The sequence below is a fragment of the Chionomys nivalis genome, chromosome 4 (genome assembly GCF_950005125.1).
Source record: "Chionomys nivalis chromosome 4, mChiNiv1.1, whole genome shotgun sequence".
NCBI lineage: Eukaryota > Metazoa > Chordata > Mammalia > Rodentia > Cricetidae > Chionomys > Chionomys nivalis.
The window spans coordinates 48,382,099-48,410,020 of NC_080089.1; the positions used below are offsets into that span (position 1 = coordinate 48,382,099).

At 48.5% G+C, this 27,922-nt stretch overlaps 1 protein-coding gene across 3 annotated transcripts in view; it reads left to right on the top strand.

Annotated features, from left to right (window-relative positions):
• Positions 1-27,922, top strand: part of Drd2 (dopamine receptor D2) — a 63,640-nt gene extending 35,718 nt beyond the window's left edge. The window contains exons 2-8 of one of the 3 annotated variants that reach the window (XM_057767624.1): positions 14,922-15,237; positions 19,471-19,580; positions 20,462-20,598; positions 21,800-21,990; positions 22,929-23,015; positions 24,489-24,819; positions 26,640-27,922. In XM_057767624.1, the coding sequence (XP_057623607.1) occupies positions 14,953-15,237; positions 19,471-19,580; positions 20,462-20,598; positions 21,800-21,990; positions 22,929-23,015; positions 24,489-24,819; positions 26,640-26,833 (1,335 nt within the window). In that variant the 5' untranslated portion in view covers positions 14,922-14,952 and the 3' untranslated portion in view covers positions 26,834-27,922. Of the gene's footprint in view, positions 1-14,918; positions 15,238-19,470; positions 19,581-20,461; positions 20,599-21,799; positions 21,991-22,928; positions 23,016-24,488; positions 24,820-26,639 lie in introns of all 3 variants that reach the window. The other 2 variants (XM_057767625.1, XM_057767626.1) reach the window with 2 other exon arrangements.

Consider the following 27,922-nt stretch of genomic DNA (forward strand, 5'->3'; position numbering starts at 1 on the left):
AAACATAAAAACAGGAGACACAAACTTAAACACTTTCTGGAACCTGATAGTATATGGATGGGATAAAACCAATTGGTTGTGGGGTTATCAAGACTGATAGGGTCTGTGGCAAACCCAGGGCTTGTATCCCCAGCCAGTCAAGACTGGGTGTCATGACAGGCTTTTGCTTAATTCTTGAGGTCTAACATCTCCAAAGATGAGCCAACTGATGAGAAAAACATGGGGGATGTAGGGCAGAGAGGGCGACCCTCCCTTTCTCACCTCCTTGAAACACTGTCCTAGCTCAGGCACAGCCCTCCCTCTGCCTTCTTCAGGCCCATGTGTCTTGTGTAAAGCTGGTTGCCTCTGCCTGACTCCAGCATGCGGCTGCCACACAAGAAGGTTGATGCAGAGCCAGGTATGGCTTATTACACCCATAATCCCAACATCGAGAGGTAAAAGCAGGAGCATGAGGAGTTCAGCATCATAGGCAACTCAAAGCCAACTCCAGGCTACATAAGACCATGTCCAAAAACAAATCAAATAGATAAGCTGAGCCAATATTCAAAAGACTTAACATTCTTTAGATGAAAAAAGCCAGAGATGCTAGAGATTTTATATTTTAATGTGAAATCTCCAAATGTTAAATAATGGCAACAAATTCCATTTCCCCCACAATGTTGTGTGAGCCCAACACATTCTATCTGCAAAACCAAACGCGGCCCCTAGGCTATCAGGTTGCACATGTGAGCAGAAGAGGATTAGCTACTATCGCTGGGTAGCTTGATGGCTGCAGACTGCTATAACTGGCCTCCACCTTCTCCCATATACAAACACGGACTGATGTCTGTTGTGGATGGTCCAAGATTGCTACTGCCCGAGAGCTGATGACAAGTGCGTGACTCAGTTTCTCAGATCTACAAAGGCTGAACTTTCTTGGGTACTGATTTCATGTGTGAGGGACTGCGCACGATTTACAAGTGAAGCTAGGGCGCATGAACTCGGTAGCACGCACTGATGCCTGCAAGGAGAGGAGCGCCCCCCCTCCTCCGTGCCACAGCCATCAAAGCTCTCGTCAAGCCCGTGCCTCAGGGAGCTGTCACAGCCTCATTACTGCTAATTCATCTTCACTTAGTGCATCAAAAGGCTGATTTATAAAATTGGGTGGGTGCATAGGAAGTTTGATTAGCAACATTATGTTGTTTGCCACGGAGGGAACTTAGTTCATCATTGTCCCAGGAGCTCCAGAGAAGATCCAAGTGTTTGCTCTGTCTCTGAAGTTCTCAGGGTCACAGAGCAGAGTGACAGCTCCCCAGGAGGTACTTTCTCTATTTCTCCCTTAGCCCATAAGTGGGTCTCTGAGGTTCACTGTTGATCCTTTGATCAAAATAAAGCAAGAGGCAGAGAATGTGGGTAGGTGAGTGGTAAACCACTTGCCTAGCATGAGCAGGACTTGTCTTAACTCTTAACACTAAAGGGAAATAAAAACAGCACAACATTACTTGATATGTGACTGCTGAGCTGGGCATGGTAGTTCATGTCTGCAATCTCAGCAATCAGGAGGCTGAGGCAGGAGAATTACTGTTGCTTGGCTCTAGCCTGAAAACCTGATCATCTTGCCTGTACCTCCCAAATACAAGGATTTTATGTGCCACCACACTAGGCTTATACAATGTTATGGCTAGAATCCGGGGCTTTATGAATGATAGGCAAGCACTCTATCAGCAGAGCATCCCTAGCCACCACCCTCTCCTAGTGATAATGTATGTGCCATCAATCCGTAGACGGCCAAAGAAAGGCCTAAACTGGGATGGCAAGAGAGCAGTACTTTTCCTGTAAGGTTTTCAAGTCAGCAGATCATTTTGAAACGTATCATTATATTTGATTTCTCTACTCTCTGAAATTAGGAACAAGAGCACTCGTTATTAGATCCTTATTGAGTATTAATTATTTAACAGAGAATTAGGAATACGGCTCATCAAGAGAACCCAATCAGATGGCTGCATGTCAGATGAACTAATTCATGGTTGATGACGCCCTTCTAGATCACAGAGTCTTATGGTCCTGATGGAGTTCTCTGCTTGTCCACCTCTGCCTTCAGGGGAAGGGCAGGACTCAGATCTTTGATTCTGTCTAATTCTCTAGAAAGGCTACAGGCTAGGTGTGACTGACTTCTGTGAGAGCCAGAGGGAAGGGTCACTGTTGTTGCATACCGCGAGGCACACATCAAGAAGACTTTAAGGGTAACTGTGAAGTGCCTCAACATCTCAGGCTTTCCGATCACGGCTGCTGGTGGGAATTTTGTGACCCTGTGGCTGAAGTCTCCAGGTCTGAAGAAGCTTGGAGCTATGGAGAAACCACAGGGCTCTTATAGCCTCTTATCCCAGCACAATGTTTGTTGTTTGTTTTTGTCTGGGACCCTTGCAGGGCTCAGGCTTATCTGTGCCGTTGGCTGTCTATTTTGTTACATCTCTCTTTATGATGTCAGCTTCCAGTTACTGCCGCGAGTGGAGCCACAGTTCCTAAGTTAGTTTCATGACAGTTCCAATGAGGGAGGAGTTACTGCCCGATTTTCCAGAGAAGAAAACTGAGGCACAAAGCCTGGGCGTGGTGGCGCACACCTTTAATCCCAGTACTCAAGAGGCCGAGGCAGGTGGATCTCTGTGAGTTTGAGGTCAGCCTGGTCTACAGAGGGGAGCTCCGGTGCAACCAGAGCTACACAGTGAGACCCTGTCTCAAAACAACAAACATACCAAAAACCCAAAATAACAAAACCAAACAAAAATCTGAGGAACACAGTGCTTGAAGTGTTTAAGCTGAGCCTAGGAGCAGGCGAGTCTCTGTGGTAAAAATGTGCAAACATAGAAAGCACCATCTCCTGTCCATGATACTACATTATGATTCTCACGGCCTAGAAAAGCCTGAAGGATTGGACAGGGAGGGAGGAGAAAGCTCTGTGCATGTCCCTGGCCTATAGGTGGGACAGGGCCACTGCCTCCATGTTTCCTTCTGCAAAATACACACCTTGTTTTCCTCTGAGGATCTAACAGCGCACCAAAACAAGTGGTCCATATCCATAGTACAGGGGTCATGGCCCTGGGAAGGAGAAGCCCTAATGGGCAGCAGGAAGTCAGACTGACGGCCTGAGGGAAGACCTCTGAGGCTGCTCTGGACCCAAGAGAGAATGAAGGTCACCCACATTTTTTTCCATACATATTGTTTCTATCCGGAATCCCCTGAGCTCAGTACTCCGCAGAGTTCACTTTTCAGAGCAAGTTGGTACCCCAGGTACTCCAAGAATGTTATAGTTTGGGGAAATAGTCAGAAACTTGGGTGTGGTATGATAAGGAGATTATAAAGAGATTACGAGGAAAACATTTTGTTAGAGAAAATTTTACGCGTGTACAGAAATAGGAGGAGTGGCAGCACAAACTCAAGGTCGCGTCACCCGCTTTCAACCACAACTTACAGGCGCTTTTATTCTCACTTTCATAATCATTTTCAAATAGGTCTCAGATGGCACGTGACCTCATCTATAAACATTTCATTCTATGTCACCAGAACACAAGAACTCATCAAAATTTAAAACCTGAACATGAGTGTAGCTGGGCATGGTGGTACGTGCCTGCCATCTCAGCCCTTGGGAGGTGGAGACAGAAAGGTCAAGAGTTCAAGGTCATCCTTAGCTATTCAGTAACCTTGAGACCAGCCTGGGCTATCTGAGACCTTCTTAAAAGAAAAACATCAAATCAGAATGTCCTTGTCACACCTTATTCATAGTCCCCATATCAAAAAATCTCCCGCTAAGATTCTCAGTTGTCTCAGGAATGTCAAGGGACTTTGAGCAGCTGGTTTCGATTCAGAATCCAAATAAATACCTTCACACATTGTGATTGGTTAAATGAGCATCGGAGTGGCACTTATCCTAGAGGCCTCTCTGGCTCTTGTTTCTTTGTCTGTTGGTTTAGTTGGAATTTGTTTTTTTTTTTTTTTGGTCTTTTTTTTTTAATTAATTTATTTAATTATTAAAGATTTCTGCCTCTTCCCCGCCACCACCTCCCATTCCCTCCCCCTCCCCCAATCAAGTCTTCCTTCCTCCTCAGCCCAAAGAGCAAGCAGGTTTCTCTGCCCTGTGGGAGGTCCAAGGACAAGCAGGCCATTTGGCCTATAGCAAGTTCTGCTATCTGAGTTTTCAATTCCATTGTGGAGTTTGCCGTCTATTGGTCTTCATGGTCCTAAAACTAAATTGCTCTTTATTTGGGAGTCATAAAGTTCAGTCTTGCTTGGCCTATCCACTCTACTGCAGGAAGGCAGGAAGGATCCTGTCTTCTTCTTTGCCTGGGACAGCAATGGTCTTTGCCTTTGCTTGCTGCATCCCAGGAAGGAGAAGTTGAGGAGAGCTGCTCGCTGAGTGCCCCCAGCATTAAGATCACAAGCCTCCTATCAGCCCAGCCCATGCAGTCTGTGGCCTTTTTCCTTTTTGTGAACAGGACTGCCTTCTCATAAAGCAGAACAATTTTCTTCCAAATAGCCAAGATTGTTTTCCCTCTTTCTAGAGCAATAAGGTCCAGTATTTGTTTCCCTCTTGACTTTCAAGAGTGTGTTTTCTCAATTCTTTCCTGAAATTAAAGTAAAGGTCAAGGAGGCTGGTCTGAAACTCGGCTCCCTCCCTCCCCAGCTCCTGCAGAAGGGGAGCTGGTCCTGCTGCATTCTGGGCTCAGATGTCCAGACCAGCCCCTTTGGGATAATCAAACTCACCTCCCCAGGTCTTTTCTTGTGGGGGAGGGGAATGGGGAGAGATGGAGAGGGAGAGGAAGAGAGAGACAGAGAGAGAGAGAGAGAGAGAGAGAGAGAGAGAGAGAGAGAGAGAGAGAGAGAGAGAGAGAGAGAGAGAGAAAGAGAGAGGGAGGAAACAGAACAGTTCCCAGAAGCTTCCTCTTTGCATCCGTGTTCCCGTTCTCAAGGAGGGGGCTCCAGGCTCCATCCCCTCCACCTGTGTCCCACTTGTCAGTTTTCTGCTGCACGTGAGCTGCCCTGGAGATCTGGCTCTTCCCTCGCACTGTGAAGATTTTTAATCAAAAGGCGGCACATGCTGAATGGTACCTCACTTAGCACCACTGGCGTTCTTCTCCCCACCCCTCCCCACACTGAGTCACTCAGCTAACAGTTAATTAATGTGTGACACTTTGACAGTTTGTGCGGAGACATTTTTACGGAGCCATCAAAATGCACAAGGACGAGCCTGGGAGTCATGCATGCCTGCTTGTCTCTGCCGAGTCTCCAGATGCTGCCTAGCTCCAATGCAGACCTTGAAGGCCTGCAAGTAAGGCAGGGGACAAAGCTCTGACATCAATCCTCTGCTGCCTGGGCCTCCCGGGGGAGATCCATATGGCCAGGGATGCCTGGACATCTTATGTGACACCTGGTCCCCATGAGAAGGAGAGGCGCAGGGAAGTATGCCTGGGATGAAGGTCCCAGAGGTGATGATGCTCCGGTCACGTTTATCCTGGGACAGAAATGATCCTAGTCCACATTCAGCCCCCTTCTCTTCCAGAAGATTCTCAGTCAGAGGTCTGTCTGTGGCTGAGTGAAGAAATGAGCATACTCCAATCTGAGGCGACCCCAGACTCCTCTCCATCCCCCTACATAAGCTAGCTCTTTGCAAATCTTTAGCATCCTACTTGACTCCTTTAGAAGGTGACAGCTTGCACGCTACAACTTCACTTTTTCAGTGGGTCGTTAATCAAGAGGCTAGGAAACCTTGCGTCTCCTGGCCTCCAGTAACCCAGAGTCCAGCTGGGGGCTCCCTTTCCACAGAATGCAAGTTACCTGGGATCCAGCTCTAATTCCTTCTTATCTGCAACCTCATGTATGCATACATTCTGCCCTCATCTGCCTGTAACCCTGAGTGCTAAGTATACACTTCATAGAAATCCTACGACTCTAATAGCTAAGCCTCTGTCACTGGGGTGCAGAAAGCCAGGTGAGCTCTCAGAAGAGAAGCATGGTCCCCATGGAGAAGGATCCAGAGGGAGAAACTATTACAAGGTGAATAAGACCCCAAGCCTAGTGTCTTCTGGGTATAGACCCTTGCATGAGATACTACTAGCTCTATAGATGTTTCTTCATTTGTGAGTCATCTCTTGTTGCCAGGCTCTGTGCCCAGAGGCGGGCACCTGGAAGGAGCGAAGTAGAAGCCATCCCTATAACAAGTTGCTTACTTTTGAGAAGATGCACTGATACCGAGCAATTGGCAAACAATGGCCTTGCATCTGCAGGGTTTCCAGAAGCATTGTGCTGGGATGAGAGGTATCCGCGGAAGCTTCCCTGGAGAAGGGCTGGGAAGGCAGGCCTGAGGGTGGGGCTGGACTTTGAATGTGGTAGGATCCTGGGCCCAAGTCTGGGCTGGGCCTGCAGAGGAAGTGGAACACTGAAACCCAGGGAGGTAGCAAGCAGCATCCTGTGCTGGAGGTTTGCAGATTTGGTGACAGCAAATCCATAGAGAGATTCCATTTTTCCTATAAAGCAGGAGGCTGGAGGCTGCCAGGAAAGCTTTAATTCCAGCAAGTGGGGTGAGGTTGGGGGCTTCAAGCTGTTGGCTGAACTACCACCCTCAGGCTGGGTCACTGAAGGCCCTTGACATAGGCTGTATCTTCTGGCTCCAGCAAGGCAGGGGCAGACACAGCCAGAAAGTGAGAGGGCCAGAGATCATTTCTTGGCTTTCCCACACTTTCTAAGGAAGTCTTAACAGTGTCCTGCAAGGAGACAAGCTTTGCTGCTGAGTTGTGAAACTGGAGGTTGGTTGGCCCATGTCAGACATGGAGGGTGTCAGAAGTGGGGGTACATAAGAATGTGATATCAGCCTGTGCTCTTTCCTACCTCCTCTATAGAGACCTGTCACCCCCAATGGTGGACCGGGTCATTAGAGGGAAGGCCCCCCTCTAGTCTAGGTCTCTAAATACTGCAAACTTGTGCTCCACAGTGGTGTTGAGGCTTAGGAGGGTGCTGTTCTGGAGCCCGAGAGTAATACCCATGACTGTCGCAAACATAGGAGATAATCAGCTTAAGAGGAAGGGTTTGCAGTGGTTCTCAAACTGTGGGTCCCAACCCCTTTGGGGGCTGCTTTTCAGATGTCCTGTATATCAGATATTTACATTGCAATTCATAACAGTAGCAAAATTACCGTTATGAAGTAGAAACAAAATAATTTTATGGTTGGGGTTCACCACAACATGAGGTACTGTATTAAAGGGCTGCGGCATTAGGAAGGTTGAGAATCGATGGTTTAGAGAGCAAGATGGCTGTCCTTTGGTTCTATGGTTGGTGTGGAGGTAGCACATCATGTCAAGAGCCTGTGGTGGAGAAAACTGCTCTCCTCACAGTGGTTGGGAGGCAAAGAGAGGAAGAGGATGGGTAAGAATTCCTGAGGGCTCACCCTAGTGCTCTAACCCCCCATCATGCCCCTCCTCTTGTTATTGCCACCACCTCCCAATAATGCCAACCTGGGGAGTGAGTCATTAGTCAGCGCATGGGCCTGGGGGACAACCAAACCACAAAACCTCTTTCCCTCTAAATTCTTCACTCACATTTAACTTGCTGAGACCTGAGACAGACCCAGCTTCTCAGTGTACCTGGGCTTAGGGTGTCGAGAAAGAGTGTTCTCAGGAGTTCAGGAGTTGAGTGACGAAGGGGGTGAACCCGGAGCTGACAGCACACGCCTTGTCTCGTGTCCACCACCACCCCTTGTCGTGGCCAATTTCATCCCTCTTCTTTGCCATTTCCACAGACACCGCCACCCCAGACCCTCAGCTCAGGATTTAAGAAACCCTGACATTGATGATCTATCGGGAACTCACCAAGGCCAGCTGGCCGGGGACTGAAAAAGCATGGGACAAAACCGGTCTCGCTGAACATAATGGACAATGAGGACTACTGAGAACTGAAGAACAATGGCAATGGGTTCTTGATCCTATTGCATGTAATGGCTTTGTGGGAGCCCAGGTAGTTTGGATGCTCACCTTAATAGACCTGGATGGAGGTGGGTGGTCCTTGGACCTCCCACAGGGCAGAGAAACCTGCTTGCTCTTTGGGCTGAGGAGGAAGGAAGACTTGATTGGGGGAGGGGGAGGGAATGGGAGGTGGTGGCGGGGAAGAGGCAGAAATCTTTAATAATTAAATTAATTAATTAATAAAAAAAATCAGCAAGAAAAAAAAAAGAAAAATATATATATATAAAAGCAGAGTTATATGTACATGGCAGATGAAAACTTTAGGGTTATGCATTATTTATTGCATTGTATTACTGCTGGATCCCCACACTTTATAAGAATTTTGATTATAATGAAAAAAAAAAAAAGAAACCCTGACATTCAGACAACACTAATATCTCTGTCTACCACTCCAGGCCCTTGGAGTCTAGGTCTAGGGGTCTCTGTGGTGGGCACCTCTGGGAGGATGCCTGCTAATAGATCCCTGGTAGGTGCTCTACCTAGGACTCCTAGAGTGACATCTGTCCATCCCCCACCCAGGCAGAGGCTGGTCAAGAAATATAAGGAACTGTTATTTGATGGGAGCATCTCCTCCCCTCCCGCTCCCTGTCCCATTCTGCCTTCCTGGAGCCTCTGGAGCCTCTGGACAAACAGCCACTCTTGAACCACAGCCTGAACCCCCCGCCCCCACACACACTTAGAGGAGGAAAGTGGTGGCTCAGGTTGCCAGGGCCCCTGGAGATGAGCACCCTACCTACTCACTCCCAATCCCCACCCAGCACATCACTCCACCAAACTGCTTTTGACATGGAAATGAGAACTGCCCCCCCCCTTTACTTTTTCATTGAAATGCTTAAAGTCTCAGAAAAGAAGAAGAAGAAGAAAAAATTGATGTGTTTAAGACAGCAGTGTCTCACCCGCCATCGAGCCTGATAAGGGATTGTTAAATTTTAATTAGACAATTAGATTCCTTCAAGTGCCAAACTTCAGAGGAGGCAGCACAGAGAAGCGGAGGGGAGAGCACAGGAAACAAGCTGCTAGGGTTCCTGAAGCAGCTCTCCCCCTCCCCCACCCGCCAGCTCTGCACTCCCTGGAACAGAAATGAGAAGACACAGAGGCCGGAAGGGGGAATGAAAGGGTGACATCACCTTCCTGGACCAACCAACTTTCCTTTGGTGACCCAGGTTGTCCCAACGGATGGAACTCTTTGGACTTTTACCCTAGCTGTCTGGGGGCTAAACTTGATCACCCTCCTCAAGTTCTGTCCCTGAGAAAATACCTCATTTGGGAGTCATCCTTGAACCATGGCATCTCTTCTTTCTCCCAACCTGCTTGTGAGAGTCACTTCTGTTGACAGACTGGGAGCCTGCACGTCTCTGGGGTGTGACTGGAAGAAGGGGGGCTGCTCCGTACCATAACCTCTGCTTTCTTCCCTGTTCCATGCTGTGTCTTCTCCATCTTTGGCTCAGCAGAGGGTGGTCTCTGCAGGGTGTCAGTCTAGGTTGCTGGGGATCCAGCTCAGCACCAAGGAGTCTCTCAGCTTCTCCATGGGAAAGCTGGGTTATTTCCAAATTAGGGAGCACACAATACAGCTGCCGAGCCTGGATACCCTGACTCTGTCTTCTTGGCTCACTATTTCCACACATCCTGGCTCACTGCAGACATCAGCTCTAAGCTTCCGAAGAGGCTACTGCTAACTAATGCAGGCTGGAGCTGGGCTGGGTGTTTGAGGGACACTGTGGGAGCGGGGTGCACTGAGCCCCAGAATAGATGGTTCTGGAAGATCTTTTAGATGACCTTTGCCTTTCTAAACAAGGGCAGAAACAGTGAATACTGGGAGATGAGGGGCAGATGGTTTCTGTCGCTTCACTGGCCCGGGGCTTGTAGGCCACCTATATTAAAGGCTTTCCTATGATCCCATCTGTCATGGGATCATCTGAGAAAGAAAGCCTCGGAGGTTCCACAGTACCCATGGCACTGTGTCTCCTGGTGAGGTGAGTGGGGACAGTTGTCACCACCCTTTTGATGCTCAGGTAGATATAGTGGGTACTTTTGGGACACTGACCCACACACTCCTTGAATGAGCCTAGCATCTCAGGGTTAGATCACTCGTCTATTTCCCAGGAGGCACAGTGCTGTGGCTACACCCTTTAGGCTGAGATATAGCCACGACATGTTTGTATTTGTTGCTCAGTGGGTGCTCCTTAACTCGGAACTGTGAATAGGGAGCCTTTGTACTTTTCCAGGAGGTAGGAGCCACCTATGAGTAATTGGGGGATGCACTTGGGGGCTGGTGAGCAATTCCTTTGCATTTTTAAAGCCTCAACCAAAATCTTCTGGCATGTGACCATATTTACCTGAAAATTCTTATGACTAGAAGAATAGCTCACTCAGGGCAATTCTCAGGAAAAAAAGAAAAAAAAAAGAAAAGAACAAACATTTTAGTCTTTCCTGGCCAATCCAGTGTCCTGGCTGCTATGTGGCCTCTCATGTTCTGCATACAAGTCTCAGAGCAAATGTTGACCACATCTGGCTTTGTAACAGATGCTGACCCCTTCTGGCCAACCAGCCCAGGATACCTGGAGGAGCCCCAAGATGTCTCAATATGGACATTCTCTTTGTCCACCCCATAGGGATAATCTCTGGCAAGGATGAAAAAAGGTCAAGGACATGGGGGAGAGGAGAGGGGGTAGGGTCCTCTAGGTATTCTGTGTCTCTTGATATTTTGAGGGGTCCAGCAACCTGTGCAATCCAAAGGCTGAAGGAAAAGAGGAAGGAGATGGATGAACACAGGGGTCTGATCCTGCCGGGTTTTCTCAGGCTTTCTGAAGGAGTCCAAGAGGTACTCTGCCTAATCCATTCTAAGATGCAGTGCCTTCCCTCCCTTCCATTTTCAGTGTTTACAAAGTCAGAATGCTCTTTGTAACTGATGGCATCTTAGGTCTGTGCTGGAGGTTAGCGCTATTCTTTTGCTTTCTTGGTGTTCCCTAAATCAATACTGAACCCTACATTCCACCTTACAGCAATTGACTAGAGGAGGTGGCCTAAGAAAGAAGAATCCTCCAGGCTAGCTGCTACCTCACTTGTGGGTTTTTCCTGCAGCCAGGGCCCAGGCACAAGCTTTACCTCTTCTTGGAACATTTTTCCCTTCATACAGCATCCCCGGGTGATCTTTCTTCTGTTCGTGCAGCCCTTTGGGATAACTCTTTGGGTGTCCAGGGTTTCTCTTCCTATGGGACACATATCAGATTGGAGAAGGGTCAATCTTAGGGGCCTCATTTTAAGTTAATTTTTTGTGTAAAGCTCCTATCTCCAATCACCTTCTGAGATATTGGGGTTAAGGCTTTAGCATATGAATTTTGTAAGGCCGATGTGAAACACAATACAGCCCATTACTGGAGTCATCATTCAATGCTCTTAGGGCTGCATTACTTTTGGGAGTTTGTGAATCTAGTGGTCAGTGTCAACAAGCGCATTTCAGGGCCAGATGGGTTTTCTTCCCAGGTCGACTAGTGGAACCTTTGATTCAGTTCAGCAAACGTCTGTTTAATGCTCACTGCCTGCAGACCACGGAGTAGGGAGTCAGGAAAGAACAAAGCCGTGTGCTTATGTATTTACTCCATGAAAGTGAAGCAGCGCTGTACCTCGGTGAGAAAGCAGACACACAAGTAGGGGTATTCCAGGACAGAACCTGGGATGGGCAAGCAGGAACGCTGAGGAGGATGGAGACAGTCCAGGCTAATTCCAGAATGGAAAATTCTGAGTTTTCTGGATACTTGCCTCGTTTATGAAGTAGGGGTAATATTGAAAGCTCACAGACAGTTGTTTAGAGATTGAGACAGTATATCTAAAAATCACTAGGCAGACTCTCAAGCCCATAAGTAGATGGCTCCATTATCTTAGCTCACCCCTGTGTTGCAGAACCACAAATCTGATCTCATGAGAATGGGCCAAGGGAGGAGATACAGGGAACTGAGAACCACAGCAGGTCCCACTGGCTAGGCCAGGAGAAGGACTAAAGGAGATAAGAAGGGGGGCAGAGAGATCTGGGGTAGAGGCAGGACTAGTAGTCATTATGGTGACTGAGAACGCTGAGGCCGAAGGGTCACCAGTTAAAGGTCTTCTTGGTGATGGAGGGCTAGCCCGAGCGCTTTAGTAAGGCTGTGTCAAAATAAAAAGAGAAAGAGGACTGAAAGGTGGCTCAGAGGAGCTGCTTAGCAGGTGCTAAGTCGTCCAATCCCCCAGTGCTGGGAAAGAAAGCCAACAGAACAGGAGTGAAGAGTTCCTCTAGACTTCAACGCATTGCATGGTGCTTCATGTGTAGCAAGTTCAATAGATGCTGATTGAATAAATTAAAGTCACAAGCAGCCGGGCTGCCTGATCAATATGTGCATACAGGTCTCCCGCTGTGTGCTCTAAGTGGGAAGAGGAACTCATTGGCTTTGCTGAATGCGGCATCAATAAGACACGATGCCTCACTGCCTGCGAATTGGGAAACCTGCTGCAGGATTGCGCTCCATGTCGCACCACACTGAATTAGACATTTCCGTTTCCCAGGGGATCTCAGAGCGGTGGTGCTGAGTAGGAGATCAGTCATCTGTTTTTCCCCCATTTTCATCCCAAATGGCATTGACTGGTGGCTTTCACAGCCCATCTGGGTGGGAGAGCACCTGGAGGTCATAGTGCTTTGTGTGGAAGGCCTCAGAAAGTCAGTACGTTTCACTGAACCCCATGAAATCGGGTTGCCATAAGACTATATTATGTGATGTAGTTGGTATATTTTACTCTGTAATGTTTTACTCTTTGTCCTTTGGGGCCCTGCCACTCAGCTCCCAAATAAATCATACGGAGACTTATTCTTTCTTATGAATGTCCAGCCTTAGCTTGTCTTTTTTCTTATCAGCTTTTCTTAAACTATCCCGTCTACGTTTTGCCTTTGGGTTTTACCTTTCTATATACCTTTCTTTATATCTTACTCCGTGGCTTGTTGTAAAGCTGGGTGGCTGGTCCTGGAGTTCTCCTCTTCTTCCTTGCTACTTCATCTCTCTTTGCAGATCTCTTTCTTCTGCCTAGCTATTGGCCATTTAGTTCTTTATTAGACCAATCAGGTGTTTTAGACAGGCAAAGTAGCACAGCTTTACAGAGTTAAACAAATGCAACATAAAAGAATGCAACATGTCTTTGCATCATTATACAAATGTTCCTCAGCATAAACTAATGTAACACATTGTCAACTAATATTCCATGACAGTGTGTGCATTGTCTCAATGACAGTCATAGCTCAAGTCAAGCCTGATGCCTACCGACTCTATTCCTGAGCTACATTTTCTCTGAGTGCACCTCTGCCAGCCCTAGGGAAATTCGTGAGTTCCCATGGATGTTTCTTTCCCTTCTTAGCCTCATTCCCGCTCCTGTCCCCATTGACTCCACCACCAGGCTCCTTGGCACCAACTGTCTATGCCCACTTCCACGGCTGCCATTCAGTGACCGCTACCTCTTTCCAGAATTAAAGTTACCTTGTTTCACTCTGCACTCTTTTCTACCCTAAGCATTCAGTGAACTTTCCAGAACCCATCATTCTTTCCTCCTAAGTTTTCACAGACTCCCAAGCTGACAAAACCCATTCAGTCTATGAATGTCCCTCTATTTTAATTTTCCTCAATCTCATTGCCATGCCCTGCATTTTAGCTGAACAGAATGGTTTGCTGTTGGGTGAAAACCATTCCAAAATTTAGTTGCTTAGCAGTCTCCTCCTACTTCATCTTAGGCCTACCACAAGATGTGTTCTGTGGAAGTTCATCTGTTGCTTGGATACCTGCACTGGCTTCCTCCTGCTATCCTGCCTCCTCTGTGGACCTCTCCCATCCAATATGTACCATGCTCAGAATCATCACACTCTGTCAGGTAGACCTGAACATGTGGTTTCTACCCTTAGATAAAGTCTTAATGACTTTTCAGGCCCTCTGTTATCTCACCAATATAGCCGCTCTGATTCAACTCATGCCAAGACCCTCTAGGCTTCTGTTCCCTCAAATCTCGTTTAAGCCCTCTAATATGGCACCTGGCCTTTCTGTCTGGACTCGTCCCACAATCTCCAGCTTTCTGCATGTCTAGTTCCTACATATCCTTCGGGTCTCAACTGAATGTCACTTTCATCAGAAAGTCTTGCTTGAGTACGTAAACTAGATGTGTATCTCAAAGATCTCTCCACTTCCTAGTTCCCCCCCCCCCACCACAAAGTTCATTGCTTGATTAATTGGCTATTGTTTTCTTTCTTTCTTTATAGATTGAACCCACAGCATTGTATATACTAGGCAAACTATCTACCATTGAAGTGTACTAAAACATGCTTGAATTTTTGAGAGACAGAGTTTCAGTAAATTGTCAGAATGACTTTGAACTCACCCAGTAGCCCAGGATAGCCTTGCAATCTCTGTCCCCCTACATTAGTTTTGGGAGCAACTGGAATCTCAGGTCTGTGCCACTGATTACAGTAGCTATTACTTCTAGAATGTAAGATACAAAACCATTATTCTTTTTGGTTTGCTTGTATTTTCTAGTCACATATAGAATGATGATTAATAAATGTTAATAGCATCAGGAATTAATGAGTGCGTGTTCCTGTTTCTACCACCAGATACTGGAACTCACAACTAGTTTACTGTGCATATGAGTAGGTTGAACAAGTGAAAAAATGGATAAGTAGCTTGTTTGAAGTTTATTTGTTTTATTACACTTGAAGAAATGTATGCTTTTCATTTATTATACCATCTGCTAGAAGAACAGAAGCAGGCCTCAACATTATAAGATCACTGAATATGAGCATAAAAATCCCAGGTTGGAGAAGTCTCTACTCTGCTAGTGCTTGGGTTTTCTTCGGGGAACCCCACACTGAGAGGAAGCATGCCTGGAAAGCCCTCCCGTTCACTCTCTGTGTTCATCTCTCCCAAGCAGAACCTTGCCACCCAGTGGCCCCGCTGCCCCGATGGATCCACTGAACCTGTCCTGGTATGATGATGATCTGGAGCGGCAGAACTGGAGCCGGCCCTTCAATGGGTCAGAAGGAAAGGCAGACAGGCCCCACTACAACTACTATGCCATGCTGCTCACCCTCCTCATCTTCATCATCGTCTTTGGCAATGTGCTGGTGTGCATGGCTGTATCCCGAGAGAAGGCTTTGCAGACCACCACCAACTACCTGATAGTCAGCCTTGCTGTGGCAGATCTCCTGGTAGCCACACTGGTCATGCCCTGGGTCGTCTACTTGGAGGTAGGTCTGGGTCCCTGCCTTCCTCTAGGAGGACCTAGTCCTGGAGGCTGGATTCTTAAACTCCAGTGGTTTCTGCCATGTCCCCAAGGCAGCCTTTCCTTCTCCTCTGGACTCATCTTTTCTCTTTAGGGGCTAGGCAGTTATAATAATTATGACTGTCACTCACAGTATACTTTCTAAGCTTATGGCACCATGGATAGCAATTTTATATACAGAATCTTCCTATACGATCCTCAAAGCAGCCCTGTGGGGAGCTGGCACTGTGACCATCTTGTAGATGATGAGCCAGCTGGTCAGAGAAGATAAATGTCTTTTCTACTCACACAGCTGGAAGGTCCACGCTAGAATTCTGCATCACCCTGGAATTGTTTCAGTAGATTGTACTAGAAGCGAGACTAACTGGGGAGAATCCCTAAAGAGAGGTCATTGTCTGTGCTCTGAGGCCTGAAACTCTTCGTCGTTCTCTCCACATTGCAGACACTGGGGCTGCTCTTCTGTGTGACCTTTATCTCCTCTTCCCAGTTTATTCTGGTGCCTGGATCCTGGAAGAGGGGACCATAGGCAGCCCATGCAGCAGTCCTTTTCCCCAGGGAGGATAGTGCAGCCTCCCAGGACAGAGCCCAGCTGTCCCTCAAGCCAGAGAGCAGGTAGCTCCCTGCTGAGGGCCCTGTGGCTCACACATTGAGGACACTGATAGAGAAACTAAGAACAGACAGTTCTATGCTTAGTTCCTGGAACAGGAACCAGAGGCTTTGAGGAAAAGCGATCTGGTCCATCTTGACCTAAGTCTCCCAGTGAAGTGAACAGCTGCTGGTGGAGAAGTTCCAAAGTGGCTCCCTTCTCCCCAAGGGCCCTCTCCAGGCCTAGCCAGCAGATATGGGGGACTGGGGAATTTCAGTGGGCACAAACGTTTTCTCTTCTTGGAAGCCTGGGTGGCCTGTCCAGGGCAGGTAGCAATCTAAAGTCTGGGTATGTGGGACAAAGCCTAGGTATTCAATATTGTTGTCATTTGTTTCTGTTGCTAGAAAAATACTCTGACAAAAAGCAGCTTAGGGCAGACAGAATTTATTCTGGCTCATAATTCAAGTTACAGACCATTTCTGGGATAAGTCAAGGCAGGCACTTGAAGCAACTGGTGCATCTCATTCACAGGCAAGAACAGATAGAAATACACGTGATACATGTGTAAATGCTTAGCTTGCTCTCTCTCTCTCTCTCTCTCTCTCTCTCTCTCTCTCTCTCTCTCTCTCTCATTGAGACAGGGTTTCTCTGTGTAGCTTTGGAGTCTGTCCTGGGATTTGTTCTGTAGACCAGGTTGGCCTTGAACTCACAGAGATCCGCCTGCCTCTGCCTCCTGAGTGCTGGAATTGAAGGCATGTGCCATCATGGCCTGACTGCTCTCTCTACTCTTATACAGGTCAAAGATCTGCCTATGAAATAGAGCTACCCACATCCATGGTGGGTCATCCTACCTCAATTAACCTATCCAAAACCAAAGAGTTTCAGGCACGGACACAGGCCAGCCCTGCTCTCAGTGAGGCTCTCTTTTCAGGAGAGCGTAGGTTGCAGCAGGTTGAGAACTGGAACTAACCACCACAGGCTCCCACTGCCACTCCTCCAAGACCCTCTTGTCTGTGAGAGTCCTGGACTCTGTCCAACCCAAACCCTGTGCAAAGCTCTCCCCGAGGAACCTCCTAATTCTCAGGCTTGACCTGCCCCTGTTCCCTTAAAAAGAGGGGAGGACCTATGCCTCAAGCAATCACAGAGCAGTGATGGAGGAAATAGGAGCACAACTAACCTTCGTGTGCCTTGACCCCTTGCTTGTAAGTTAGGAAGAACAATAGTCCCTACCTTGTAGGATCGTTTGAAAATCAAATGAATCCTGATGTACAAAGTGCTTGGGATGGTTCATGGATCATACTACATAATAAGGTGGATGAAGGTGAAATGGTGACAGATACTTAGAATCCCTCAAATTCCCTTTGTTCTTTCCACTTCCCCCTTCTTCCCTTTCTTCGTGCACAGGCAGAGTCACTCTCTTTCCAGAGGGAAACAAGTTCCGCTCAGGGCTCTGTTGGCTTTCAACCTCCATGTGGGACAGGGACAAATCTCTGCACCAACTGTACTGGGATCTCTGGGAACCTCAGTCTCACACAAAGATGTCTTATTCATAACTTTCACCATTGTTTTAGAGGTTCTTCAAGAGTCCATGTGCAGAAAGGCTTTCTTGGTTCCACCCCTTTCCACTTAGATAATTGAGGGAGATAGATTCCTGAGGGAGGGCAGAGAGAGAGACAGAGACAGAGAGACAGAGACAGAGAGACAGAGAGACAGAGAGAGAGACAGAGAGAGAGAGAGAGAGAGAGCTCCTGCCTGCCTCTCTGGGGACTTCAAGGTCTCACATCCTTCACAGAGAGTTACTGTGAGCCTTTTCTAGAAGAGATGAGATTGCAAAGGTTTCAGGGTCATTGAATCACTTATTCGACACTGATTGAGCATTTTGTCTTCCTCTCCCCATTGAACCTGCGACCTGAGGAATTTCCATGCCATGGATGAAAAAACTGATCAGGGTTTAGGCAATACAGTCTGTTTGAGGAAGCAAGGACAGGTCTCAGTAGGAGGCTGGGACATGCACCCAGGCAGAAAGTACCAAAATGTTTGTAACAAGGAGGAATCACTGCTCCTAACTGCTCACCAGAGTAGCTGCTCCAGGGACCATAGAGACAGCATCTTCCTTCTTCACTCAGGTTACAGGCAAGCTGAAGAGGAGCAGGTTTGAGAGATCTTGAAGTCAGGCACAGTCTGGACCATTTCCCTTTCTATCCAGAAGTCTAGGTCAGAGTATAGCACACACCAAGAGACTAAATAGATGTTTGTAGACAGGATGAATGGCAGGTAGAAATGGGGCAGGATAGATGGGAAAGAGGTCCTTGACATTTCAGACCTGGGTCCTCAAGGACATGGAGGTAGCTTCTAGATACCAGTCTCAGGAGGGATTCCAAAGCTGGTGTGAACCAGATGGGCCTAGTGCCCTGCCTAGTGGTCCTGTGAAAATGAATTCTGTATATCTGTGCTTTACAGCAGGATACTCAGTCAGCGATGGCTCCCACAGTGCAGGAAAAGATTCATGTAAACCTCCAGAAGGTGTACACAGAAAAACTGCTGCCTCATCCATGGGAGGTGGGAGCACCCCCAGTGGAGCTTACCTGGGAATGTTTGATTTTATGTCTGGGAAGCGAAGAAAGGACAGTGACAATTATTGTGGGGGCTCTGCTGAGTTAGATAACACTCAGCGGGTGCTTCCCTGCTCCAGGACATGGATGGGGCTTTCTCATCCTTCTCTCCTGTGAGAGACCGAAGGTTTCCTCTATGGTTGGAGTACTCCAGACTTGCAGAGTTAGCTAGCCCTGGGAGGGATGACTTCACCTTAGATCTGTGAAATGTGCTGCCAAAAATCAGAGAGTAGAGTGGCTATAGTCTGTGTTGTGAGTAGATGCTAAATGGACAAAGCCAGAATTTTAGAAGGTAATCACCCAGGTGCTTTCCAAATTAGAGTTCAAAATTGTGGCCCTCAGATGGGGTGAGCCATCTTTCTTCTAACACAAAGTTCTTGGTATACAAAGTAGCTTCACATCTCTGAAGGGAGAGAGGTCAGGGATACAGACCCCAGGTCCTCGTAGGCACCACTTGCTCCTCACGGCTGCTCCGCTGATGACCTGTAAGGTTTCTGTGATGGATGGACAGGGACTGTCAGCCTAATGGGATCAAGACCACATAGAAGACAAATCTCTGGTACGTCTGTGAGGGACTTTTCAAGATTCAGTTACCTGAAGGGGAAAGACGCAGTCTAAATGTGGGCAATGCTGTCCCATGGTGTGGACTACGTGGACTGGATACACAGAGAAATGCCGGATGAACACTAGCATTCACCTTTCCTTGCTTCTTGACCTTTGACTCAACATGACCAGATGCCTTAATCTTCAACTGCCCACCCTGCCTTTTCCACCACGTTGGGCTATATTTTAGAACTGCAAGTCAAAATAAACCCTTTATTATATTGCTTTTGCCAGGTATTTTGTTGCAGAAAGGAGAAATGTCTCTAATACAGCTACTAGGGCTGTTCTCTTGTAGAGTAAGAGAGAAAGGTTGTCACCCAACCTCTCCCAGTAATGAACCACTGGTATGTACTCTCCACAACCCTGCTTTCCGTCCATGACACTGTTTTGTCTCCAGGTGGTGGGTGAGTGGAAGTTCAGCAGGATTCACTGCGACATCTTCGTCACTCTGGATGTCATGATGTGCACGGCCAGCATCCTGAACCTGTGTGCCATCAGCATCGACAGGTAAGGGCAACCAGGTGGGGGTGAGGTGATCCTAGTCACTCACCTTTCTGCTGAGTGCCTCACCTCTCCTCGGGGTCATGCTCTGTCTGTGATGCTATAACTACTGGATGTGTGTATGTGAGTTCGTGTGTGTGTGTGTGTTTGGCTAGTAAGTGTAGACTCCCCATGGACTACCCAGATTGTAACTTGTATGAAAGAATTAGTTCTGACTGGAGCTCATGGAAAGACTGTAAAAATTATTTGAACTCCACGGTTCATTTTCTGGACATGAAAATGCCAACTGTCTCTTAGGCCGTGGTGTTGAGTTTGAATTTTGTATCCAGCACAAGCAATCTGGTCAAGGGGGTCCAAGCCATGCCCACTTGACTAAACTCTGTCCTTAGAGCCTTGACTCATGTATGCAGACATGTCATGAGGGTTTCCAGAGGCCCTGCCCTTCCCCCTCACAGGATTGTGGGAAGACCAGATTAAGTAGAGCTCAGTAGAGGAATGTGGGCTAGGATTAAAAATGACTGCCACTATTATCCCTTATTGCTAAATGGGGCTAAGGGCTTGCTCTGAGGGACAGAACTACCATTCGTCAACAAATTCTTCCACCGTCTGAAGTCTAGTACAGTAAGTACGTTTTCAAATGTGCAAAGATCCATCAGGAAGTCTATAGTTCAGGTGGGGAGATAAATTAATGTAACAGTCCAGGAGTCCCCAGTAGTTGCTGCTCAGTAAGAGCTTGACTGTATGTTTGAGGCTGGGACAGGGGAAGGGCTGAGTGAGTGAATTCCTCAGACATCAGAGAACTGAGCACAAGGGGCATCTGTGGTGCATCTCGCAGAGGGAGGCATCTTCTGGCCTGCAGCCCAGACTTAGGCCCCTCCACTTTGCAGGTACACAGCTGTGGCCATGCCCATGCTGTACAACACGCGCTATAGCTCCAAGCGCCGGGTCACTGTCATGATCGCCATTGTCTGGGTCCTGTCATTCACCATCTCCTGCCCTCTGCTCTTCGGACTCAACAACACAGGCAAGTCTGGCCTTGGCCTGGGGCTCAGAGAGCTGCACCTCTCTCCTCTACTCGGGACACTGAGTGGCTGAGTCTTTGATACAGAAATGGGTGGGAGCCCAGTGGTAGCTCCTTCTTATCCCCAAGGAGGCTGGATACATCCTCCAGATCCTGCCTAATTCAGAGTTGTTCCAGATTGGGCGAAAGAGGAAACAATGACTCCATACACACTGGGACTGTCTGAGGGACTGGGAAAATGGCCAAGGAGGGAGTCTGACCACTTTCAACATCATTTAATATGTTGAAGTAAGCCAGATAGCCTTGCACATGTGTGTGTGTGCTCACGTATGTTTAGCAGGGAGCTTACTCCATCCATATCTGATAGTGGTATTTAGGGGATGAGACTGAAACCCAGTGCGTCAGCTGAGTGAAGGTCCCATGCTGGCTGGAGCAAAGAAGCTATAAACAAGTAGGAAGTAAGCCAACCTCAATGCCCTTCCTGTGAGGGGCAGAGTCAGGAGCATCTCAGACAAAAGAGGAACAAAAAACTTGCAGTATGGGGATGCTTCTCAGTAGAGAGACAAGAGTTACACAGGCACCTCTGTGGTTCATAGGCTAGAGTGAAGCTCCAGAAGTGAGTAGTTGAGAATACAGGCGCCACAGGAGTCCCCAGAAATGTGGAAAAGGCTAGTTATACTTGATTAATCCAGAATGGGCTTGATAGTAACACACGTTTGGTCAACCTGGAAGGGACTGTGGATGCCTATTAAACACTAAAACATGGCTAAGCTAGTTCAGTAAGCAGGTAAAATTATCCTATTACCAAAATTATGGTGTGGCAGGGCCTCTCTTTCCCCCATTATATAGGAAAGGCTAAAGTAATGGCTTTGTCTTTTGAAAATGTTTCCTTGTGTCATCTCTTCTGAATTATGGCTCTCCTATGTGCCCAGAAAGGACAAAACTAACGAGCAAGTAATTAGAGAAGAGGAACGAAAAACTCGGAAGCAGTCAGTAGTACCAACTTTACTTCTTACTAACATTTTATACCCTGTTTTTTAAAACTGAATCTTTATTTGCATTTACCATTTCCAGGCAACAGCCAGTATCTAGCCTGTAAAACTGCTTCTGGTTCCCACCAAGGGGGATGAATGTCCTCTGGTGGCACTGTGGTCTGGCGAGCCTGCTGACACCGTGCCCCTATGGGTTTCCTCCTTTCCTCTAGACCAGAATGAGTGTATCATCGCCAACCCCGCCTTCGTGGTCTACTCCTCCATCGTCTCATTCTATGTGCCCTTCATCGTCACCCTGCTGGTCTATATAAAAATCTACATTGTCCTCCGCAAGCGCCGCAAGCGGGTCAACACCAAGCGCAGCAGCCGAGCCTTCAGAGCCAACCTGAAGACCCCACTCAAGGTTCTCAAACCTCAGCCCCGACGAGGGTCCCTACCTAACCGCTACCAAGAGGGCTCAGACCACACTTGGGTGGGGACGTGAGACATCATAGCAAGGTGGATGTCTAGGCTGGAGGAGCTTCCTGGGGCTGGGTGATGGTGTGGACCTCATCTGACTGACAGCATCTTTAGAAAGGGAAGACATGGGTCCGTGATGGATGCTAACTAGAATGGTCTACATGAGACCTTTGTGACTGCACGGAGCAGTTCTTGCTTGGTCTGGTCCTTAGTTTCTCTCTTCTTCCTCATGTAGTTTTACCTTTCTCTCTCTAACCTTTTCCCTTCCTCCATCTTCTCCGTACTACTCTTTTGACCTGCTATGCTCTGCCCTTCCCTCCATGTACACCCCTGCCTCCTCTCTCCTACTTCTCTCTGCTGCCGCTTTATCCTTCCCCTGCCTTTTTATCATATAATCTCCCTCTTCCACTCAACACTACAGTGAAGACAGAGTGTGGGTATGGAAAGGACAAGAGCTCACCGGATAGAGGCCTCAGGTCCAAACCCTGGTGCCATCACTTTGTTGACGTGCGTCCTTGGGCATGTTGCTTAGCTTCTGTGAGCCTCGGTTTCCTCGTCTGTTAAACGGGAGTCATGTGAACTTCACAGGGTGCTCCTGAAGATTTGATGTGAGAAGGGATGTGAGCATGTACCTGGCATGATCCCGAGTGGGTCCTCCAGGAAGAACAAGGTCCTTTTGCCCCTCACCTTGCCCACCTCTTCTCATCACAGTGCCAGCCTTCATTCTTGCCCCACTTGTCTTCTGTGACCGCATTCCTCTAAGTCCTGAGCCTCTGCTCAGAATCTGAGTTCTCCATGGACTCCCTTGTCTTGGGTTTCTGTCCCCTTACCACCTCTGCTCCCCACTGTCTTGTGTGACCCATGTGCTGGCTCACTCCACAGGGCAACTGTACTCACCCTGAGGACATGAAACTCTGCACCGTTATCATGAAGTCTAATGGGAGTTTCCCAGTGAACAGGCGGAGAATGGTAAGTGATCAGGTCAGGGACCCAGTGCCGTCTTTCTGCCCCCAGTGGAGCCCGCAATCCTGGATCCTGGGACCTCACTAGCTATTTTAAGGGGAAAGTGCCTCCTGGCACCCCTATTTTGCATCAGCTGAGAGCACATTCATCTTGCATACTTCCAAGTATGGGTGCAGTGAGATACCTTAATTCTGCAAGGTGCAGACACACAGAAGCTTGTTGGGAGATATGACCTGCCTATGTAACCTACCAAAAGTGACAGTAGGGGATATTTCCACTTCTCAAGCACCTGCCATGCTTTCTGTCATCCCATCAAATCCTCATGTGACCCTGGGAAGTAAATCTTATTGGTCTACAGCTCACAGAAGAGGAAGCCAAGGCTCATGAAGTACAGGTAGCTCACCCAAGTCTGAACAGTTAGTGTCCTGGAGTCCAGATCTATGTGACTTCTGAATCCACACTGTTCCATTAAGTGTGTGGTACCTTCTGGATAGACAGCTCTGAGGCTGGGAGCTGGCAGCTGGCAGTGGGGTAGGAGAGGAGCAGAGCACTGGAAGTGGACAAGAAGCATATCCTATAAGTAGAACCTGTACGTGCAGATACATAGCATACCTGAGCCCTCCGTGGTACTAGCTAGCACCAGAGTTCAAAAAGCAGGCCTTTCATCCCCCTGCTGTCCAGGAAACCCATGGAGGACTATATCTAAAGTCCAGAAATATGTCTCTAAGCTAGCAGGGTCTCCACAATGGGCCTGCCTCCCAGGGATAAGACTTTAACGAACCATTTGCGAAGCAGACACTAAAAGAGATCTCAGGTTATATTCAAGGCAGCAGCCCATTTTGTCATCTGAGCACCTAGGCTGTATTTCAGAGGCTGGTCTGAGACCACCAACGCCCAGGACAAGGGAGTCTAAAGAAGAACTTGGAAGCCATGTGTGTGTCTGTGCTGGACCTTCCAGGTCAGCCCAGCAGAGACAATATGGAGTTTCCAGCTCAGCCTTTGGTTTCTGGATCAGGCTAGTCAGCCCACATGCCCTTGCTGGTGCAGGAGTCTGTACTCCAGCCTGGCAGGGCAGATGGGGAACACGATTTCCATGTAGTCAGAACTGAGTTCTTAAAGGTGAGTCAAGACTGAATGTCAGTCAGGGAGGGGCTTATCTTAATATCTGGATTGGTGTCTGGCCCTTAGTTAGAACCCAGAAAGTGTCACTCAGGTTAAAAATAAGAGAAGTCCCTGGGTAATAGCACCCAAGTGTTTCTAGGGTATTGAGGCTTCACAAGGATTTAGGAAGTGGTCCGAGAGTGACTGCCATAAGTCTGAGTGCTGTATTCAGATGGCCCTGCCTCCCAGTGATGGCCTTCTCTGTTTTCCTTGCAGAGCCACCCTGCTGTTTGCAGGAGTGTGCAGAAGGCCAGAAAAGCCAAGGCTTGGTAACTTCTGCCCAGAGATTTCATCCTAAGTTCTCTGCCTCCATCACAGGATGCTGCCCGCCGAGCCCAGGAGCTGGAGATGGAGATGCTGTCGAGTACCAGTCCACCAGAGAGGACCCGGTATAGCCCCATCCCGCCCAGTCACCACCAGCTAACTCTCCCCGATCCATCCCACCACGGCCTCCATAGCAACCCTGACAGTCCTGCCAAGCCAGAGAAGAATGGGCATGCCAGGATTATCAACCCCAGGATTGCCAAGATCTTTGAGATCCAGACCATGCCCAATGGCAAAACCCGGACCTCCCTTAAGTCAATGAGCCGCAGGAAGCTCTCCCAGCAGAAGGAGAAGAAAGCCACACAGATGCTTGCCATTGTACTTGGTGAGTCAGATCAGGCTGACCGTGACAGCCCTGCTATGGCCTGCCTTGCTAGGGGAAAGGGTAACCCCTGCAATCCGAGACTCTGTCTTGATGACCATGGCTGGAGGGGCATGGCTTGCGTACTTCCTTAGTAACAGGTCATGCTCATTACATTTAGTCAATATTCAGTAGAACCTCCTATGGTGCCCACTGTACAGAGGGCAAACCAGGACTTTGAGTAGTTACACGAACTGACTATGGTCAACTTGGGCAGTTTGACTACAGTGTCTGAGCTTCACTGATCTATGGGAAGGCACCATAGCCTGTGTACCAGGCTGTGTCCCCGTCTTCTCCTTCTAGTCTCCCAGTCTGTGGAGTAAGTGGCCTCTCAGGGTTGTTATCATAGTAAGGATAGCACAGGGCTGGGAAAGCATCACATACATGAGGAATTGTGTGTTTTGTTACTATCACTATCGGTGAGGAATTTGGAAACAGACATTTTTCACTCAACCATGTCCCTGTGGGATAAAACTGTGAAAAATAAGATGGGCCTTTGAGAGGTATCTTTAGCGTCTATGGCTCGGAGAGGTGGCTCAGCTGATAAAGGCGCTCGCCACAACCAAGTCTGACAACCCAAGTTCAACCCCTCAGTCCTGTATGGTGGACGGAGAGAATCAGTACCCCCAAGTTGTCCTCTGATCTCATGTGGAACATAGATGTTCATGTACGTATGTACACACACACACACACACACACACACACACACACAAAGTGCAATTAATTTTTTTCAACTTCTAGAAAATTGTTTAATGACAGACAACACCTAGGAAGCAGACTGATGCAGACAGTTGGGAGAGGAGGAGGGTAGGATGTGAGCTTGCCATCTCTGTGACACTGGGACCCCATCTGATGGTCAGGAGATCCTGGCAAATGAGTGGGCAGCTTCTGATGCCCTCCTGCTCAGAAACAGAGGCCCCAAACGGGCAAGGGATGGGTTTGGAGCAAGGCTCTATGTGACAGTCCTCCAGTTCTACTCTAGGGTCTATGCTCTGCCCCTAAAACATCCTCTTGCACCTAACACATTGAGTTTCCAATGGGAGCAAGTGGCCCTGAGACCTGCCTGTATAAGAAGGGAGGATCATCTGGTGGGACCAACAAAGGTTGTGTCTACCAACACTGAGCAAACTTGGGAAAGGCTGGAGCAACAGCCTTGCCATCTGAGGGACCTAGACAGGTGGGAAATAACACAAGTAACACTTAGTAACAAGAGTTACTTGTGCTACTAAGAGTAAAGTGGCCTCACGGACAATGTGGAGTCAACATGAACTTTAGTTTCCCATGGAATTCAATGAGCCATTATGAAAACTAAGCAAGATGTGAATGTAGTTCCCCCTTTTCCTAAATTGTACAACCCACCCTGCAGACAGCAAATTCTCTCCAGTGTTACCAGTTGAGGATAACATTGCTTCTAACCGTAACTGGGACGTAGTCTGTGTGTCCATTTGCAGAGACGGATGAGGGTCAGAAGGCTAACATTTCCCCTTGTAAGCCGCTTCCTTCCCTAGCAGATAGATGTCATGTCCATTCAGCAGATGAAGAAAACCAATAAGGCCAAAGAAGGTGTGGGGACCTTCTGACTGATAGGCATCAGAAGCAGGATGCTTACATCTGAGGTGGGATCCCCTTTGGCTGTGATCCTGGGGCTACTGCACATAGTTAGCAGTCACAGTGCCCCAGGGAAGTCAGTGGCAGAGCAGACAGGCATACAGGGAGCAGGGCCCACTCAGGAGAGGCTAGCCTCTCCTTGGCCGGGGGCGAGCCTGACCCTGCCGTCTCCCTAGGTGTATTCATCATCTGCTGGCTGCCCTTCTTCATCACGCACATCCTGAACATACACTGTGACTGCAACATCCCGCCAGTCCTCTACAGCGCCTTCACGTGGCTGGGCTATGTCAACAGTGCCGTGAATCCCATCATCTACACCACCTTCAACATCGAGTTCCGCAAGGCCTTCATGAAGATCCTGCACTGTTGAGTCTGCCCCTTGCCTGCACATCAGCTGCTTCCCACCTCCCTAACTCGGCAGGCCAGACCTCATCCCTGCAAGCTGTGGGCAGAAAGGCCCGGATGGACTTGGCCTTCTCTTGACCCTGCAGGCCCTGCAGTGTTAGCTTGGCTTGGTGCCCCTCTCTGCCCACACACCCTCATCCTGCCAGGGAGACTGGTATCTTATCAGCTCTGGGGTTGGATGCGTGGCTCAGGGCAGCTCACAGAGTGCCCTGCTCCCATCCAGACCCTGTCTCCTTGGCACCAAAGATGCAGCGGCCTTCCTTGACCTTTCTCGGGGGCATCAGGGTTGCTGAGGCTGGAATCTAGTGTGGTGGCCAAGCACTCCCTCATAGTCGGCTTGACCTAGTCCTTGCTTGCCTGAGTTGGATCAGGCGGTGGGAGGGAGGAACATTTCAGACTTCATGGGGGCTACACAGGAAAGCAGGGAACACGCCAAGGATCCCAGGCAACATTAGTGTTGGGAGACACACGTAAATACCAGATAGCTCCACGGACCCCAACTCCAGTGTGAACCCCTACATTTCATAGCAGTGGGTACCACACTGTTTTCCACCCCAACTCCAGTGTGAACCCCTACATTTCATAGCAGTGGGTACCACACTGTGCCCTATCCTGTTATAGCACCCCATATGGTTTCTGTGCCCTTTGAGGGGAACAACTCTAATCCTCAAGGGCTCATTGAGGGACCATAAGGAGAAAAATAGCTGATCTCCGTCTATCCTCTAACCTGCCCTGCTACCCTCTGCCAAGTTTTTGGACAAATCCATTCCTCACAGCAAATGCTGGGCATCCTGGGAAGTCAGGCCTCGGACCCGTGTTGGAGCTCAAGTTGGAGGTGATAACTTGGGGCTCTTTGGGGGAGTGGGTAGCCTCCTACCACATCCCTGCTGACGTCTTCTCTTCCCAATCTCTCCTCCTTCCCAGTGCCTCTGCCTTAGAGGAGATTGTGGGTAGGAGGCCACTGACACTATTGGGCTGGGTGTAGTCCAGCCCTGGGGCGAGGGGCAAGCCGCAGCTTGGAGGGCCCTGGGCTCCAACTCTGTAACATCACTAT